The following is a 20,701-nucleotide window of genomic DNA, read 5'->3' as shown; positions in this document are numbered from 1 at the left end:
GAGATACATTCCTTAATTTATTATAATTTCTAAAATTTTATAACAGCGAATTCTAATAACACCAAAAATCCGTATTTGTATGTCTCGTTTAGAATCCTAATAAGTCATTACAAAACACATGAAATATATGAACATGTAAAATTTTCAACAAAACAAGTTCTAATAATTTGAGAACACCGATCTTTGAAAAAGTAATTTCGACATTCATTGCTTGGAACCAAACTAAGCAAAGACCATACAATAACAGTAAAATATAAACTGCATTTTATGTTTTTTCACTAGAACCTGTGGCAGGACAATGGGGAGAATGGGGAGCTTGGGGGGATTGCATAAACCCTAATTCTGGCAAATACGGAACTGGTATTTATCAACGCTCACGAAAATGTGACAGTCCAGTTAATATATGTGGAGGCCATTATTGTAAAGGAGAAAATCAAACTGAAGGAAATTGCAGAGGTAAAGAATACTATACTAACAAAAAATTAACCTGAAAGTCAATCAATATTGCTTCATTCCAACTGATTAACCTGAAAGTCTATCAATATTGCTTCATTCCAACAGATTAACTTGAAAGTCTATCAATATTGCTTCATCCCAACTGATTAACTTGAAAGTCTATCAATATTGCTTCATCCTAACTTATTAACTTGAAAGTCTATCAATATTGCTTCATCCCAACTGATTAACTTGAAAGTCTATCAATATTGCTTCATCCCAACTGATTAATTTGAAAGTCTATCAATATTGCTTCATTCCAACTGATTAACTTGAAAGTCTATCAATATTGCTTCATTCCAACTGATTAACTTGAAAGTCTATCAATATTGCTTCATTCCAACAGATTAACTTGAAAGTCTATCAATATTGCTTCATTCCAACTGATTAACTTGAAAGTCTATCAATATTGCTTCATTCCAACTGATTAACTTGAAAGTCTATCAATATTGCTTCATTCCAACAGATTAACTTGAAAGTCTATCAATATTGCTTCATTCCAACTGATTAACTTGAAAGTCTATCAATATTGCTTCATCCCAACTGATTAACTTGAAAGTCTATCAATATTGCTTCATCCCAACTGATTAATTTGAAAGTCTATCAATATTGCTTCATCCCAACTGATTAACTTGAAAGTCTATCAATATTGCTTCGTTCCAACTGATTCACTTGAAAGTCAATCAATATTGCTTCATTCCAACTGATTATTTGCCTCAACCGTAGGTGTCCGAAACACTAAAATAAATAGACAAGCGGTCAATTTCTATAGTTTTATAACAAATACCTAATGAATACGTAGTAATACAGATTTTGATCAGAAAAGAATTGCAAGAATAAATTATAAATTATTGATTTATTGTGGTGAAAATTTATGATATATGTTCAGAAGTGATAAATTCTTTCAGACAAAAACTAGTTTTATACAATACAAAAACAACAAAGGGAGTCACAACAACACAAGGAACCGAAACCGAATTATTAAAGAGGGTGTGTATCGATTGTTTTTCATGATTCATTTATAATCTTTTAATTGATTAATGATCTGTAGCCATGGACAATCCTTTTACATAGAAATATGTTGATTTCATAATTAATCATAATTTTGTCAAAAAATTAAATTGATTTGAAATCATAACAGAGGGTTCAAAGATTTAGCTTTATAGCTCATTCAGGTAACATTTAGATATAGGAAGATGTGGTTTGAGTTTCCATATTTGTCGGTTTTATTTTCTGAACGCCAAGCGGCAGATAGCTCATGTGGATTCAGTACGAAAATTGAATTAAATAAGTACTTTTACAAGTTGAGTCGATCGTGATTGAAGGACAACAAATATACATCGTCTCTCTTTCTCACTCTCTAATCACTTTGGAAATCAATACTTTAGTTGAACTTTTTGCCACATATTTTTATTCTCCATATCATATTTTTGTTTTCAGTACCTTTTAATGTATTTTTACTGTAATTTGCAGAAGTGCCTGAATGTCTTACATACCAAATCTTTAGCGACAAATTTCTCAAAATAGAAAATGCTATGTCAATATATACCTCCGCACAAGTAGATATATACCTTCTGACGAAAAACAACTGTACAACGGCAACTATTATTTACACTTATTTTACATTATACAAGATAACTAACATAACTGATAATACAGAAGTGCAGATGGGAGAAAATAAATTAAGTGTAAAGTTCAACTTTAACCCAGGGCAACATGAAATAGGATATTATCGTTTGTATGCAAAAATAGGATATCCTGCAAGCATGACAGACTGGATGGAAGAATCAATGTATGTGAAAATAGAACAACCCCCACCTCATGCATTTATAAAAGGTGGAGCCGGCAGGACTATTGGCGAAGGACTAGCAGAATTTGACGCTCGTTCTGTGTCATATAGTTTAACTAACGGCCCCGGTGATCCTTCTGGTCTGATTTTTTCTTGGAAATGTCTTAATTTTGTCACAAATAATATCTATAATCTTCTGCAATTTAATATTGCACCATTATCAGCTTTTAAGGATACAGGTGACTATAAAAAGAAATGGTACGAAACTAACTTTGTTCCTTATATAGAAAACAATGTCGCGTTTATATATGCCTCTACACTTTACACCGTTATAGATAGCTTGCAAAATTCTAATTCCACATGCATGAAGGGAAGCGAATTTTACGTCAAGACTGTACTTGATAAATATCCTCCTACAATAGAACAGAAAGACGAAACAACAGAAGCATACGATAATTTTTCATCGACATCAATGTCCAATACATGGAACGTGAGCGATGTTACAACTTCAATAATGACAACCCTACAAATAACTGTAACTCAAGGGGAGGATACTGTTCGTACCGTGAGAAATATGACAACAATTGAGGCAATGACAACAACAGAGGGGAGTACTATGACAACAATGGAGGCAATAACAACAACAGAGGAGTCAACAACTCCCGGGCCTCTTTATGATCTGATAGCTCTGACGCGATTTTTTGAAATTGACTTTATGTATGAAATGCAGGCAAATCCTATATCCGAGTTGGACAACATAACATTTGTCATACGCCCAGATAATAACAGTCTTGTTTTAAACGAAATGTTAGAATTTCTAAACGATTTATACAGTGAAAAATCTGTAGCCTTTCTACAGGATACAGACGATTTTTTTGAAAGGTTATCTGACAGCTCATTAACTCTTGATAGTTTGTATAAACTACGTGAACTTTCTGGGTTGCCTGCAAGTGCCAATGCTACATTTTTTGATAATTTACAAACATGGCTTCAAAACGCAAATGTATCGAAACAATTTGCATACGAACTGCGTGATTTGTTGGATAGCTTTAAACATGTTCAATCGAACATCAAAAATGCAACTGAGTTGGTGAAATTAATAGGAATCGAAGGATACTTAAAACTTGTCATTGATGAATCAGGACAATGTTTAATGACTTATCTAGTAAACATTTTTAACGGATTTGCTAAGATTAACTCATTTAATTGGCATAAAATGGAACAGCAAGAAAAGTATTACTTAAGCTGGCTAGAGGATGATCTGTTTCACTCTAGTGCCTGTAAATTGTTCAACGGAATCGCAGATGGAACCGGAAGTCTGACTGTTACCTCTCAAGATGTAGCAGAGGGAATGGGATTTTTAGTGTATTTAAGGGTAGAATTCGAGGAGTCTATAAGTTACTTTATACAACATGCACAATCAGTTCCTGGGAATCCTCCCGTACTGGACATTGAGTGAGTATAGTTCTAACTTCCTCTTTAAAACAATAAGTGCAAGAAATCATTAAAGAGAAACAAATCTGATGAATGTTCTTTTATCCCAGAAGTTTTAATTTAAAAATCCCTCTAGCAAAGTCGACCTTCACATGATCTTTTTGTTAGTTCTCTACGATTTGAACGAACCAACAAGTGACCATTTCTCATCACTTGGAGTTCGACGTACTTTAGCTTTTACAAAAATCTTACTTTAGGAGGCTCGAGGGTATAAAAAGTACGTTACAAATGTTATTTATTACTTTATTAGTTGTTACTTTATCATATGGTACAAAAATCATTCAAAAACATCAATACATTTTGGCCCCGGATAATTTTTAAAATGTATATATCATTGGAAAAGCTCCAACTTATCTCCTTTTGTTGCAAAAATGCCATTTTTTTTGGCATTAAAATTGAAATATATTTTTAAATCATCGGTGACCTATACTTTTTATCATTATTTTCTAATAAGCTGTACTTTAATTTTCTTGTTTGAATTGTTTTACATTTTCATATCGCAGCTTTTTTTTTTTATAGAAGACTATGCGGTATAGGCTTTGCTCACTGTTGAAGGCCGTACGGTGACCTACAGTTGTTAATGTCTGTGTCATTTTTGGTCTCTTGTGGACAGTTGTCTTATTGTCAATCATACCACATCTTCTTTTCTATATTGAACTAAACTATTGGTTATAAGATTATTGTTATATAGTTCTTTTTTATTTCGATATAACCTCTTTTTCTGGTATTATTTCAACAGAAAAAAGTACTTCTGAAAAATGTATGTTTCTTTCGAAGGCGGATTTAAAGTGTAAATAAACGGTGACCCCATTCAAAAAAAAATATTTAAGTATTAAGTATAAGAGTTCATTTATAAAAAAATAAAGCGACATTTCTATATTAAGAAAAAATATTTGGACCCGCGAGCCTCCTTGAAAACAACCTAATTATTTGATCTAGTTTTAGAAATGTGTCCGATGACCCCGCCTACTTATATGACCGACTATATGCTCAAAATTAAAATAGGGATATATGAAAAATCTGACATGTATAAAAATATATCAACGCTGAATTTTAAGACGACTCAGGCTACCCGATGTCGGGTTGTTGACTCTGAAGTGGTCATTCTAAGGATTTTTTGTATGCTTTTGATTCTCATTATTGATAACAATAATTTGTAATTCCAAATCAATAAAAAATCCTTCTAAAAATACATTTTGTCTAACGGTTTTTATAGCAATGGCTTTCTGAGTGCATTATAAAAAGCGTTTTTCGACATTCAAGACCAGTTGTACAACAAAAACAATTCTACCTCGCTTGATGTGCATTCTGAAAAATAATGTTTCTGCAATTATACTCGAGGCCAAAGTATTTCTTTTTAAAAATCCGAACCTAATAAAGTCGTTAAACAGCTGATCAATCAAACATGATCAACAAATGTAAACATTACTAATCCCTAACCGATGAATACAATTCTAACATAATGACTTCAAAATGTTCTCTTTTGTAGATGCAGGTTAAATTGCATGAAGAAGACTGCTTTGACATCTATAATGTCCTTAAAAGCTACATGTCCCTTTTGTACGTTTGAACAGCAAAAAGGATTTAAATTTTGGTGGATAGTCAAAGATTTTGATATCTTTAGTAGAATATCAACAACAAATGATAACTGGCAGTCGTGGATGTTATCTGGTAATAATAATTTGATTTATTCATACATAGCATAGTCATTTCTTACAGGATGTCACTTTGATTAAATTTGGCAGTAATTTCTTGTTAGATGATACGTAATTTACTCCACCAGAAAGTCACATCTGTTAGTTGCCATTTTGATGAAATCTGCCGGGAAGTCAATTCACGTTGACCCTTTGATAAATGTCGTCTTACATTTTTGACATTTTTACTTATTATGTCAATTTTTTTCTCTCACATGGTTGTGAAAATATTATAATTTTATGCGTCTTTCATACAGGTAAGAGGTTTACCTAGCTATATTAATCCAGGTCTAATCATCTAGTTCCAATATTTTATCGTAAAGCTTCTTCCAAATCAAGTCTATGATATTTGTTTTCAATTTTATTGGTGTGTTTGAGGTTAAGATTAGTCTTAGCTGTATCTTGTGTAATATTATTTTTCTGTTTGTCTTTTACTTTTTTAGCCATGGCGTTAGTTTAAACATATTTTATTGTTCAAAACACAACATGGCGTTGTCAGTTTATATTCGATTTCTGAATGTCCCTCTGGTATCTGTCGCCCCTCTTTTGCATAAGACGTCGCGGTTTGAAAACGTGACGTTATATCTGGACGTCAATTTTAGGAATGGATGTAAATAAGAGACATACTGCCGATCTGAGTCTAATATATATGTAGGACCCGGAGGTGTGATGGGGACGATGAAGTGCGATGGTCTACGCCGAAGTGAGATGGTCTTTTCAATGAATAACGATAGTTTTCTTAATGGACATTGACATTTTCGAAGCCACTGTTTTTTTTCAACGAACGATTCAAGCCCTGAGCATTAAAAATATGTGAATCTAATGCTGAGTTAGCACGTAATTCGAATTCGATTCACATTAACTAATTCGAATTAGTTTAATTCGCATTTGAAACATTTTACGTCCTAACGTCAATTCTAATTCGAATTGCAATAAGTGCCAAATTTGCTTTACTGTCCAAACGACGTTAACTTTCAATTCGTATTAACAAAAACGCATTTTTAATACGAATTAGATAATTCGAATTAGCCAATTCGAATTAAAAGAGAAGAGTGTGTGAACGCGATTACCGAATTCGACTCGCATTCGAATCGAATTCAATTCGAATTAAATGTACGTGTGAACGAGGCATAAGTCAGACAGCAAACCATGGGAAACAAGGCAGATCTTGGTCTGCAGATGAGCTTACTAGTATTCGGAATCATGTAAATAATGTTCAATTTTTAATATAAATAAGGCCGTAAGTTTTCTCGTTTTGATTGTTTTACATTATCCTTTCGGGGCCTTTAATAGCTGACTATGCGGTATTGCTGAAGGACGTACGGTGACCTATAGTTGTTAATTTCTGTGTCATTTTGGTCTCTTGTGGAGAGTTGTCTTATTGGCAATCATACCATATGTTCTTTTTTATGTTTGATTAGTACAAAAGACAGCCGCGTGGAACTCGTTTGTTTTATCGCACTTGAACACTCGTTATAAAAATACATCACAGTTATCTGAACCATCATACAAATAGCAAATTAAGAATTAAGATGTTTGGATTGACCCTAGACACTAGAAATCAAACCCGATCTCCAAAATGCGAGGTTAGCACCGCTACATGAAAAAGGTTTTAACTTCAGACAGTCGCATTTAGCTTGTATACACTCCTCACATTTAACCTCACATTTAACCATCGCATTTAGCGTACCCACTATCGCATTCAGCGTATCTACCAACAAGTTAGCGTTGCAATGTCACCACCGCACTTCACCGTGTTAACCAACGTACTTCAGCGTGATCATTGCGGTTCGGAGTACTTTCGCGGTTTCGAGTCCTACATATATACTACCAATAACATAAAATTCATGACGCTGTTTAGATATAATGCTTTTTTATGAATGAGCCAACCGACGTCATAGAACGATAACGTCAGAATATAAGCATTTTACGGGAAAACACACTCTTTGTTAAACCGAAAATCATCACAACAAGAAAACGCAAACAAACGATGCTAAAATGTGTTATACGTGCCATGTTTTGTATACACATTAGACATATAAATACGATTATATAAATTCCTCCAAACCCATCTAAATATGTTATTGTAAATAGTTTTAGACGCCACTTATTCAGTTTACTCCGTTCCTTTACGTCAACTGAATAGTGCGTTTATTTTTGAGAACGGCAAATAATGCCTTTATCGCTCAGGGTAAAATATTTGTCATAAAAGGACAACCCGTGGTAAAATCACGATATATATATTTAAGCCCCCATGAATTATTTCTTAATTTTAATTATTTATGTCATTGCATTTTCAGAAGCAAATTCTAGTGCATTTGTTATGCGAGCCAACGTTTTAAATGCTAGTGCTGGATACCTTATAGAGGCTCATATGCAGCTTGCAACAGGGGAGAGGAGCATAAGTATTTGGAGCGTCAATACAAACATACTACCATATGGAGGATCTTGTGAGATTGAGGATGACAGCTGGGGTAAGCTGACTGAGATTGACATTCTTGCTCACAGAATGCATTGTTTAACGATTTGACAAACGTGTCACTACATCATCCTTATTTTATTTTTTTATCTTTAATGCTCTTGTGAATTTTTGCTACTTTTTTGAATAAATTAAACAAGCTCTATAAAGGCTGTCAGAAATATTTTAAAAGTATATAAATAAAGGAACTATAAAAGATTGAAAACATCGAACTTCAAAGGGTAGGTGCTTATGTCCTCGCACATGTAATCTGTTTAGTTACGTGTGACGCAATTTATGTGATCCCTTTAAAGCGTACTTTTCAGCATTGAATCTATGATTGCTTACTCTACTAGATTGTGGGTTGGATGGAAAGATGTCTCATTATGCACTAATACATAATCTTCTTATTTCTATAAAACAACGCACGTTCTAGAAAAAACTTTATAGGTAATTTGTACCTACTTTGATCCTCTAGGATTTAGATAATTGGAGATATTGAACATACGCCAATTATTCAATAGGACAGCAGCTGAACCTCTGAGGTATTTTTTTGGGATAAAATTAACGACAGACGAACTTTATCGATGGACATACTATACAAAATATATTAAGCTTTTTATCGTGCCCGCTTTTATAATATTTTTTGTTTAGCATACTGAATATTCTGATGTTCTTACTTTTAGTTGAGGTCCGGATAAAAAGTGTACCAACCCAGTACAGATGGAAGTGTTTCAGTAACAGTTTTCGTATTTTTGTAGGCAGAAATGTTTTGGAATGACTCATACAGATTTAAAAGAGCCCAACAAATTTTAATACTGGACAGTGATCACTTCATATGAAATATCACTGTTTCACGCCGTGAAATTATTTGCACAGGTACAATGCATAACAATGAAAAAAAACCTGTTCAACTACTTTTACAAGGCGTAAAAGAAAGTAGATATGTGACGCCCGTAAACAATATTTTTTTAATCTGAACATGCAGATTGAAGATTATGTTATATATTTTATAATAAACATTTTAGCATAGCAGAAACATTTATTTTGAGAGACCCAGACACTATATTAGTTGACAGTTGTCCACTAATTCCACGTGTTTTCAAGAAGTAGTATACTCGTAGTAGCCCACAATGCATTGTAGTTCATTGACCCGATTGGTCAGTTTTTGAAGGCTATATTGGCCCTGTGTTTTGGAAATTACTATGCAAATATGTTCTGACGTCAGTTCTCGACCTGTTTAAAAGAGACGTGTTTTATACAGGAGCTTCTTTCTTCAAACTTCGTAATGATAGTCCTTTGCTCAATTTATCTGCTCTTGTCGTAAATTGGATATGTATCATTTCTTTGTTCGTTTTAGGCTAAAACTTTTACATACTACTATAGTTATCAAAGGTACCAGAACTATAATTAGTATGCCAGACGCGCGTTTCGTCTTCACAAGACTCATCAGTGAAGCTCATATCAAAATATTTATAAAGCCAAACAAGAACAAAGTTGAAGAGCGTTGAGGATCCAAAATTCCAAAAAGTTGTGCCAAATACGGTAAAGGTAATGATAGCTATAATATATGGTTGAATTTGCAGTGTACAAAGTTAGAGTCGTTGTCCATTATTTAGCAAACCCGAAAAAAGTATTTTGTGAAGCGGCTTCGTTTGGTTGAATATCCGGTTTTACTGTTTTGCAAACTCTAAATACTCTATAGTTTTTACATCATTAATTCTATGGCCCCCTGTTCTTCAAATCAGAACAAATACTTCAGTCACTTTTTTAGAATTTTAACATGTCAAATATCACCGCATCCTTCTTTTGTGTTTTCCGTATAACTTTACCTGAATACATGGTACAATGGTTTTTAAGCCTCATTATGCGATTTAAATTGATATCTAGGACGTGAACATGTACGTTTCACATAAATATGAACTCTTGTTTGTATAAGCCCAATATAATAAATAGGATTATTCATCTAAGTTTACTACAAATATTGGTTCAAAATACACGTGCATCAGAAGAAGAAGCAATATCATTTTCAAAGTTTTGGTGTGACCCCACTGAAGATTTATTCCTCGACCCTACGTACTAGAGGCTGTGAGCATTCTACCTCGAGACCACCCAGTCGAATAGAAGTAATAAATGATGTGACATTTGATTGATAACACTTTTCACTGAATTTTATTACGAAATTCGATCACAAACTGGTTTATAACTGATTAAATTGTTCATTTTAATTAACACCATTCCTTAAAATTTATTACGTTTTAGGGGAAAAGAAAGTAACAACTAATGGATGGAATGACGAAGGGTTTCGAACATCAAATGATACCAGTTATGACTGGAAAGAACAGCTGATGTATCGAATAGTTCAGACGAATTCCGAAGGAAAGGAAACACTTCTATATTACGGTTGTACGTTGCATATACATTAATTAATGTCATTATGTTAATTATGTTTTTAGTATAACGGTTCTAAATATTTTTAGAATATGTTTGCCTTATTTGCACAAATCAAATTTATACTTATATTTTCAGATACAGTTGTGAATTGATTTCAATCCAGTTTAACAAGTGAACAAATTAACTTATAAGTAATTTGTAATTAATCCAGACAGATATATAACACTGTTACAAACAATAAAACGGCAGAGACAGAATAATTAAAGAATAAGGAACAAAAAAAAGGCCAAAACGATATCAACTTACAAATAACTTTTTCAATATTAAAAAATAGATTGAAAAAATGTCAAAGAGACTGTAAAAGAGGAACGAAAGATACCAGAGGGAGAGTCAAACTCATAAATCGAAAATAAATTGACAACGCCATTGCTAAAAATTAAAGGACAAACAGACAAACAGAAGTACACATGACACAACATAGAAGACTAAATAATAAGCAACACGAACCCCAAATTGTGAGATTGGTATAAAAATTGTGGGACAAATGAGTTATATTCTGGCGGCTTCTTTTCTTTATCTTTTCAATTTTGACCAGCCGAACCTACTGAGAACAAGTAAAATCCATCTTTGATAAATGGCTTATTCCAATATTTTATTGTAGTAGAGGCAGAGAATTATATCAAAGTAAAGCCTGGTATTGAGAGAGATGATTATAATGTTACAATAAAGATACAGATCTATGATATCTTTATTGATTATACAGAATGTACTAAACAAATTGGACAGGTATGTAATCGATTAAACAGAATGTACCAAACAAATCGGACAGGTATGTTATTGATTATACAGAGTGTACCAAACTTATTGAACAGGTAAATATGCATAGCAATAAACAAAAACAAAACCAGAGACGCGCATATTACAAATAATAACATATAACCGTCATAATTATCTTTATCTTACCTCCTATACATTTCAAGGTATATGATTGGTTAAAAGCGACCTTGTGGAGACCGTGTATATTCAATATTAGGTTAGTTAGGAGGCGGGGCTTAATTCAATTCACGATAAAAAGTGGATTTACGACTTTGGCACTGTTTGATTATTTAAAAAATATTTAAAGTTCTTTTAAATATTGATATATCAAGATTGTAGATAATAAATAGTTAGTGTTTGCATAATTCTTTTAATGCAGACCAATTGAAGAAGGTTCTTAAAATTGAACAGTTGAACACTTTAATATAGAAATAAGAAGCTGTGTTATGATAGCAAATGAGACAACTCTAGTCTAAATTAAACAAATAAAGATAGTCGGTAAGATAAATTCGTTACAAAGTGTGCTAGTAACCTAGTATGATATATACGGGGTCAGTAAATTCCATATGGGGTTCGAGCTTCGCTCTCACCCCATATGGAATTTACTGACCCTGCATATATCACATTAGGTAACTAATACACTATGAAACTAATAATAACACGTAACAAACTATCCGACAGATAAATGATTATATTGATAAAGATATTGATGTTAAGAAAAGAACAGACAGGTATGCTAATAAAACAATCAGCAAAATGAATAAGAATAATATGAGCACAAAGATATAAAAAAGAGATTTAATTGGAAAATACATTACATTTCGTATTTTTATAAGATGTGCAAACAGTAAACTAACAAAAATAATGCAATCCGAGGGAAATTCAAAACGGAAAGTCCCTTTTCAAATGTCACAATTAAAAGTTCAAACCAACCAATCGAATGGATAACAACTGTCATTTTCCTTACCCGATTTAGAATTGCGATTTCCTAAAAAATTGATAAAAATGAGAGATTTATTATTGCAATTTTGGAATATCTATATAGAGTGAAATGTGCCATATATCATTACGAAAATCACTTAGCTGAATTATTTGAATTTATAAGACCTCGAATAAGTTTATGAATTTATTGTACATTATTTAATATTGAAATAAACAATTAACGACTGGAAAAAGTCAAGTAAAATTACAAAAATACCAGAGTCTAAAAATAAACGGAAAGATCTTTATAAATTGTTAAAATCAAAAGCTCAATGAAATCAAACGATTGGAAATCAATTGTCATATTCCTGGCTTGGTGTTATTTCTCTTTTGACCACTAATTGACTTCCTTAAGAATTTGTGCAAATTTTACAGATTTGTTTTCATTGCAATATTTAGTGTTTCCTTCCTAATGGATTAATGGAATTTAAACATCTGAAAATTGTTGACTCTAATTCATTTACCATTTTTTTCAATTTTCTTTTATTCCAAATCTTTGCGTATTTGATGAAATGCTTTTGTAAACCGGATAACAGTGACATTAAAGGCTGAATAAAATTGAGAATGGAAATTGGGAATGTGTCAAAGAGACAACAACCCGACCAAATAAAAAAACAACAGCAGAAGGTCACCAACAGGTCTTCAATGTAGCGAGAAATTCCCGCACCCGGAGGCGTCCTTCAGCTGGCCCGTAAACAAATATATTGTTGTTCGGTGTGAGCCAAGGCTCCGTGTTGAAGGCCGTACTTTAACCTATAATGGTTTACTTTTTAAATTGTTATTTGGATGGAGAGTTGTCTCATTGGCACTCACGTGCACCACATCTTCCTATATCTATATACTAGTTCAGTGATAATGAACGCCATACTAATTTCCAAATTGTACACAAGAAACTAAAATTAAAATAATACAAGACTAACAAAGGCCAGAGGCTTCTGACTTGGGACAGGCGCAAAAATGCGGCGGGGTTAAACATGTTTGTTAGATCTCAACCCTTCCCCTATACCTCTAACCAATGTAGAAAAGTAAAAGCATAACAATACGCACATTAAAATTCAGTTCAAGAGAAGTCCGAGTCTGATGTCAGAAGATGTAACCAAAGAAAATAAACAAAATTACAATAATACATAAATAACAACAGACTACTAGCAGTTAACTGACATGCCAGCTCCAGACTTCAATTAAACTGACTGAAAGATTATGATTTCATCATATGAACATCAGTCACAATCCTTCCCGTTAGGGGTTTAGTATCATACCATCATAACATATATGAGAAGAACATAACCCGTGTCATGCCAACAACTGTTTTTAGAATAAATGTGTTTAGTTCCGACGCAAAGACCTTATCAGTGACTCAATATTAACGCCAAAATATGCAATCTTTAATGACTTGACAACAGTATCGTAATTATATCCCTTCTTAATAAGTCTATTCAAAGGTTTTGTAAGTTTATGAAGTGAATACTGACACCTTTGTGCTTTATAAAGAATATTTCAATAAAAAATTGGATGTGAAATACCTGAACGTATAAGAAGTCTGCATGTTGAGCTATATTTACGAATGATGTCTTTATACCGATGATAAAATTTAGTAAATGTTTTGACTAGTTTGTGATATCGAAAACCCTGGTGTAATATTTTTTCAGTAATACATAAATTTCTCTCGTTAAAATCTAAAACATTGTTACATACACGAGCGAATCGTACAAGTTGAGATATATAAACACCGTAAGATGGTGACAAGGGAACGTCACCATCTAAAAACGGATAATTAACGATAGGAAATGAAAAATCATCCCTTTTATCATAAATATTAGTATTCAGCTTTCCGTTAGTGATATAGATATCAAGATCGAGGAAAGGGCAGTGGTCATTGTTAGTATTAGCTTTATTTAAAGTAAGTTCACCAGGATAAATTTCATTTATATACATACTGAAGTCGTCATTATTGAGAGCCAAAATATCATCCAAATATCTTAAAGTATTATTAAATTTGTTTATCAGATGTTGTTTTGATGGGTCTTTGCTTATTTTTGTCATAAATTGTAACTCATAACAATACAAAAAGAGGTCCGCAATAAGTGGTGCACAGTTAGTTCCCATTGGAATTCCGATAATCTGACGATATACGGAATCCCCAAAGCGAACAAAAATGTTATCTAGTAAAAATTCAACGGCATATATAGTATCAAAGCATGTCCAATTAACATAGTTTTTTGATTACTGCTACTAAAAAATACCTAAAAGAGTTTGAACATATATATTCACATTCTGATTTTTTGAATGCCCATTTAATTAGGTGTGTGATTTTTTTATTAATGAGAATGTGAGGCAATGTGGTATACAGGGTAGAAAAATCAAAACTTTGAACAGATTCAAAATCACCAATATAAGCATGCAATTTATCAAGTACTTCCAACGAGTTCTTGACACTCCAAAAGTAATTTATTCCACTATTTTCGAAGGCCTTATTTGAACAATTTATTATAAGGTTTTTAATTGTACCAAGTGTGCTGGTAGAATAATAGACAATTTAGTAGTTGAACAATGACTTGAAGACGAAATAAATCTATATTTGAATGTATTGAGAAACAACCAATCATGTCACTGTAAATGGGTAAATCTAGAGAATATATAAAAAGTAGTGGAATCTGAACAATAATCATCTTAATACTAACGTCACTGTTTGATTAATTTTTAATGAGTCCATTACTTCTCACATATGCCCTAATGCATTTATTAACTTTTCTAAATACACAAATATTCCAATGATAGGAAAATAAAAATATTGCTTCGTATTAAAGGCCGTACTTTGGCGTATAGTGGTTTCCTTTAACAAATTAAGACTTGGACGGAGAGTTGTCTCTTTTGCACTATTTTTTTTTAATTATAACCTTACAACAACATTCGTTTAGGGTTTTATAAATTATCTACGCAAAACTTATATCGTTTTATAATCGAAACATGAGCAAAACTATACATATCACTTACAGTTATGTACATTTTAGGTTTTACCCAATTATACCACATCAGACCAAAATAGTGTATCGTCATTCTTAAATTTATCGTCGAAAAGCGTGGACTATTACTGGAAAACAAGAAATGTAAAACAAGTTGCCATGAATGCAGAGGTTGCCGGATCACCCGTCACGGATTTGGTACGGTATTTTTCTAACATTAAAGTCAATGAGTAATTTGATTGTGTTTTTATGTAAGGATAACAGAAAATTTTTGTTAACAATATTAGAACTTGTATTTTCAGTCTACGTCGAATTTATGTATTGACTGATATGAATGTGTTTGCAATTTGTAGTTTCAAAAATTTATCATATATACATAGAATTACAATTGGTTAAGCCTGGCTCTCGAAACAAAACAGTTAGAAGGCGAAATTAATATGCAAATCTGATAACCATTAGAATATAATATACAAGTATACAACAGCTTCCACATCAACATATCTATCAAATAGGTATAATATATGCAGAGAAGTAATACTGAATCTAAACATAAAAGTTAGTTAGTTTCTACAATGATAATTTTCTTTAGAATTCAACTACGACAATACTTGATACTGACCCTGCACAATGGTTGAATATAGGTGTAGAAAGACTGCCTGATGGTTCAAATATCACAAAAACATTTGATGAACTGTGGAATATGTATGCACATCCTGATTATGGAGATGTCAACTCACAAACTGATATTATAGAGGTAAACATATTGATCTTAAAGGCACCTTGACTTTGTTCAAATCAATTTCAATATCATCATTTATTTTCAAGTTTCAAACTGCTTCTTGCTTTCTGATACTGTTCTTTAAGAATCTTAATTGTGTACAGATTTTGACATATTTCAGTTAAATCCACCTTTAAATCGGGTTAGTGTCTCCTTGAAACATTCTCCATTCCCATTCTCAGTTTAATTAATCAACTTCTAATAGCAGTCAATCAATTTGACAGATTTTTTACCACGTGTTATTACCTTAAAATTAGTAGAACATTTAAGGATGTTTGCTTGTGATGTTTTGGATTTTTTGTCAGACTCTCGAAATCCTCTGGTTATATCCATTTGAATGACTTAAAAATTTTGCCCATGAACCCCCGTTTTTCTTTTTATAAATCTTTTACATGTATAATTATAAGCCTTTTGTAAAAAATTTTATAGTTTTTTAGAACTTTAATTAGTCAATGAAAAAGCTATGAAGAATCAAACACGAAACATTTTCCCGCCATAATTCCAATGGTTAATATCTCGAAAACAAGCACATGTACCCCTATATTTTTTTTTGCTTTTTTGATTCCTCAATTAACCCCTAGCACTTTATTCTAGTGTTATGGAAAGTTATTCATTTTGAAACAGAGCAGCGAACATCCTTAACATTCTGTTGAAAACTATGTGTGATATTTTTTCAAACATTGGTTTATGATATCAAAGAGACATCTAATGATCATAAGTGGAAGAGAAATTAACTCAGTTGCAAAAACAAACAACACGACAGACAAAACAATACAAAGAAACTAAAGACAGTGGCACTGACAGCCTACTGAAAACATGTGCTGAGAATTGAATGCAAATCCTGCTTAAAAATGTGTTGTATCACATTGATTTTTTTCACTAACGACTAAAAAGAGTAAGGTTATTTGAGACTCCGTTTTTTGTCGATTTGCTTTCATTACATCAAGAAACGCTTTTCTTATAATTTTCAGACTTCTCTTACAATTGGCCAATTTCTCTTTTCTTTTTAAAGAGAAGGTGGTATATTTTAGATGGCAATGAGTCAAAATATTTTGGTAGAGTTGCTTTTTTCGGAAATTCTTGTTTTAGTTTTGCATATACCGAGGATATTTTTTTTTATTATGTGTGCTTGAACTGATCGCTGTTGTTGTTTTTATTATTCTTTACATTTCAGAAATGATCCGCAATTTTCAAATAGAGAGTTTAAGTAGGGGTGGGGGATTATTAGTAATAACAACAGGAATAAACTTTATCAATCGACATGAAATGAAATAAAAAGGGTTATACAATTCACTATTGTAAATATTGCATCGAATAACATATTATTTATATCGTTATATTTAAATGTATTTGGATATATACACCTAAAATATACAATATTTTAACCCTAAACTCTAAGCTAGCATTTCATAGTTTCACTATAGCTTATAGATCTCCAATTTATTTTAGCAATTGACAACTTTTTCCACGATTCTGGCTGAAACATCTAATGCAGTTGATGGAACATCTACTGTGAATTTAGACCAGGTTGCTAATAGTATTGGTACAATTATTGGAAACAAGCTTTTCACTGCAAATGCCTCAGCCGTATGTTTTTTTATTTGTTATTCTTATAAGTAGATAAAAATTACAATAAAAACAAAGCAAAAGTAATCCAAATAACTAAAAAAAAAAAGGACGCGAACGGCTGGTGCATTACCAGGGCAGGGAGTATGTACAAATCAGGATTTAGACAGCTTCGGTAATTCTTTCAATTTTATGACATCTGAAGATGCGATACTATCACAAGATATCAGGATATAGGTAGTAAGTAGAATATTAACTGAAATTTGCTAAAGTATCAAATACTGTCGCGTAATAATGTTGTTTTACTTACCATGGGGTATCGGATTTGCCGATGAAAAAAACCTAGAATATGCTATTATTTCTGGGTGTGTCAAACAGCAAGAAAGTATAAAAGTATTCATTATATTTAAGTCCTGTAGGAATTTATACTACATTTTACTGAACAATTTCAAATGGGACATATTTTTTTTTAAATGATTTTAAGAACAACTCTTAACTGATCATTATTTAGTGAAAAAACTCACTAATCAAGATGCAAAAAATAAAATAACAACAACAAAAAAACGAACCCCGAAGATATTTCAAAACGGTAAGTCCGTTATCAAATTGAAAAATTAAAAGCTCAAACGCATCAAACAAATGACAAATAACTGTAATACTCCTGACTTGATATAGACATTTCTGGTATATAAACGTTAGTTTCCACTTATACTTCAAATATTTCTTTATAAGTGAATTGGTACGATTATTGAAAACAAATACTTCAAATCACTTAAATAAAAATTTATCATATTTCCTATGGTTTAAAATTGTTTTTGTTCTCTTAATCATGCCACAAAAACTGCGGATATATATATATATATATATATATATATATTCCACAATATTCTGATTTCTCTCTTTTGCCGGCTCTTGAATACTTTCTTTTAGTGTGAAAAAAGATTGAATGTTATACCTATTATAAATGCGTATATTTGGTAGATTATTAGTGTAAAAGGTAAAGATAATTGTAAATAAAAAAAAAAACATACACACACACACTGGCAAGATAGTAAAATATCGAAATGCTCATGTGGTTTTTTGGGGAGAACTGTTTCATTGCCAGTAAAATAAGTGTCTCTATGCTGACTATTCTAGCGGTTGTTTATACTGTATTCCTGTCATGTAGTTATCTCATTTTACCGATATTGTTAACAATGCATATACGACAGATGTTTGGCTAGCCATCAGACCGGGTTGAACCCACATTTGTTTTCATTAAACGTTCGTTACAAAGTAAGGAATATGACAGATTATATCAAATAGTTCGTATGTTGACAATTTTTTGTTGCACACCGGTGTTTCTGTTGTTCTGGTGTGTTTCCCTCGGCTAAAGTTTGTAACCCGGATTTTTTTGTATCTCTCAATCGATTGATGGCTTTTGAACATTTTGAACATTTGACAAACAACGTTAATCTGTAGCCGTAAAGGGTGTAGTTGTTTCACATCTCATTGTACTGCCTTCATCTCAGTACTTCATTTTAGCCTAATTTTTGTGTTTAAAGTTCTCTTCTTAGACCTACATATCCATATTTATATTTCAATAATCTATGGTTTGAAAAATATATTCTTAAAACATGGTAATTCTTTATTATAATAATACTTGGTTTATATTTGTACATTTTGTAGTCCAAGGCATTTGAAGGAAATAAAGGTCTATTGGAAAAACTTGTAAAATTGACAAGTAATGAGACATATCCCAAGTATGAAGACTACATTTCTACGTGTCAAGGTAATATCTAAAACTAAATATGATTCTTACAAGTTTTGATTTGGATTGAGAGTTGTCTCATTGGCACTCATACCACATATTCCTATAACTATATATGATTTATGGCATTATAAACTCCAAGAAAAATCCAAAACGGAAAGACCTTTATATTCTATTATAAAATCTATAAGCTCTCACACACCAACGAATGTAAAAAATCTGCCATTATAACAGGCAGTTTATTGTGTAGAAAATGTATTAACCTGGATAAAATGCTAGCTACTCCACTCATTTATATGACCAGCTTACACAAACAAATTTGGAAAGTCGCCAGTGAAGAAATTTAGACAGTTTGCAGTTGATCTATATATCATTTATTTATTTTTTCGAAATAATGGAAGGAATATGAAAAAAAGAGTTTTTTTTAGTTTCTTGATAATTATATAAAATACCCAGTATCCTTGAACCATTTTGTATAGTGAGTTAACAGTTCTAAAACAAATAATATACACCCTCAAGTTACAAATATCGAACATGATTTTTTTATTTTTAAAACGTCCAGTAGAAAAATTGTTCTCAATCAAATCACATCTCTCAATTAATGTTGGTGACAAATACGATCATTTCAGGTATGCTAAGGGTCCTTAACAATGCTTTGGAAGCCATATTACCCAAGACATCAGTGGATACACCAACAACATTAGATATATATACCATAATGTCAGATATCTCCAGCAGACAGGAATTATCTGAACCAAACGACGCTGATCTGACTCCTACAGAAAGAGCATTTATTGCTTCACAGGTCGCTATGAAGAATGCACTGGATGCGGATATAAAAAATGACGATGTAAGCAATCAAAGCTGATTCATTTTACACTGTTGAAATATAGATTAATTTGCTATACAAGAATTTCATCACAATCACAAAGAAGCATATAGTATAGGTACTATAGGTACTTGTGTTTGTTTAAAATCATTATTGCAATTTATGTTTATTTAGAAAATACTTCACTTTGGCTATTCACAATTGTTGGACATATTGAAAAAAAAAAACCACCAAAAAATCGAGAAAGCAAAAGCTCAGACAAACGTATTATATAATTGTTCAAAATTCGTTGAAGCGAAAACAAATCCAGGTTACAAACTTAAAAAGACCGAAACACATCAATTGTATGTGTAAAGCAACGAAACAACAGAAACATTGAACAAAAAAAAAAACACACAACGTCAAAATACATCGAAACGGAAAACTTACTATCTGCTCACCACATGAAAAGATCAACGCCACAAAAAAAGAAGTATTTAGTGACGTTCATATATAGGTTTTTCAACAAACAATTGGAATTCGTATTTGCTCCAATTGTTTTATTTTCTTTTCTCGTCGAGTTGTTTCTGACATCATATAAAGCAGACTAGTACTCCCTCTTACATTTTAAATTACATCGTGATGGTATTGAATTTAAGTTTATTTTCGTGAGCGTTAACAACTGAACGTTTAACTTTAAATGTAGTTTATTTTG

The 20,701-nt window shown here is 32.0% G+C and overlaps 1 protein-coding gene across 1 annotated transcript in view; it reads left to right on the top strand.

Moving 5' to 3' along the window:
• The first annotated feature begins 288 nt into the window (after positions 1–288).
• LOC134726662 (uncharacterized) overlaps positions 289–20,701 on the top strand; it is a 40,560-nt gene continuing 20,147 nt past the window's right edge. The window contains exons 1-11 of the mRNA XM_063591073.1: positions 289–456; positions 1,969–3,739; positions 5,268–5,449; positions 7,773–7,946; positions 10,193–10,336; positions 10,986–11,110; positions 15,133–15,282; positions 15,674–15,838; positions 17,312–17,449; positions 19,097–19,199; positions 19,808–20,028. Of these exons, the coding sequence (XP_063447143.1) occupies positions 2,031–3,739; positions 5,268–5,449; positions 7,773–7,946; positions 10,193–10,336; positions 10,986–11,110; positions 15,133–15,282; positions 15,674–15,838; positions 17,312–17,449; positions 19,097–19,199; positions 19,808–20,028 (3,111 nt within the window). The 5' untranslated portion in view covers positions 289–456; positions 1,969–2,030. The remainder of the gene's footprint in view (positions 457–1,968; positions 3,740–5,267; positions 5,450–7,772; positions 7,947–10,192; positions 10,337–10,985; positions 11,111–15,132; positions 15,283–15,673; positions 15,839–17,311; positions 17,450–19,096; positions 19,200–19,807; positions 20,029–20,701) is intronic.

The sequence above is a fragment of the Mytilus trossulus genome, chromosome 7 (assembly GCF_036588685.1).
Source record: "Mytilus trossulus isolate FHL-02 chromosome 7, PNRI_Mtr1.1.1.hap1, whole genome shotgun sequence".
Lineage (NCBI taxonomy): Eukaryota > Metazoa > Mollusca > Bivalvia > Mytilida > Mytilidae > Mytilus > Mytilus trossulus.
The sequence above is the reverse complement of the archived record's forward strand: the minus strand, read 5'-3'. Positions and strand labels throughout refer to the sequence as shown.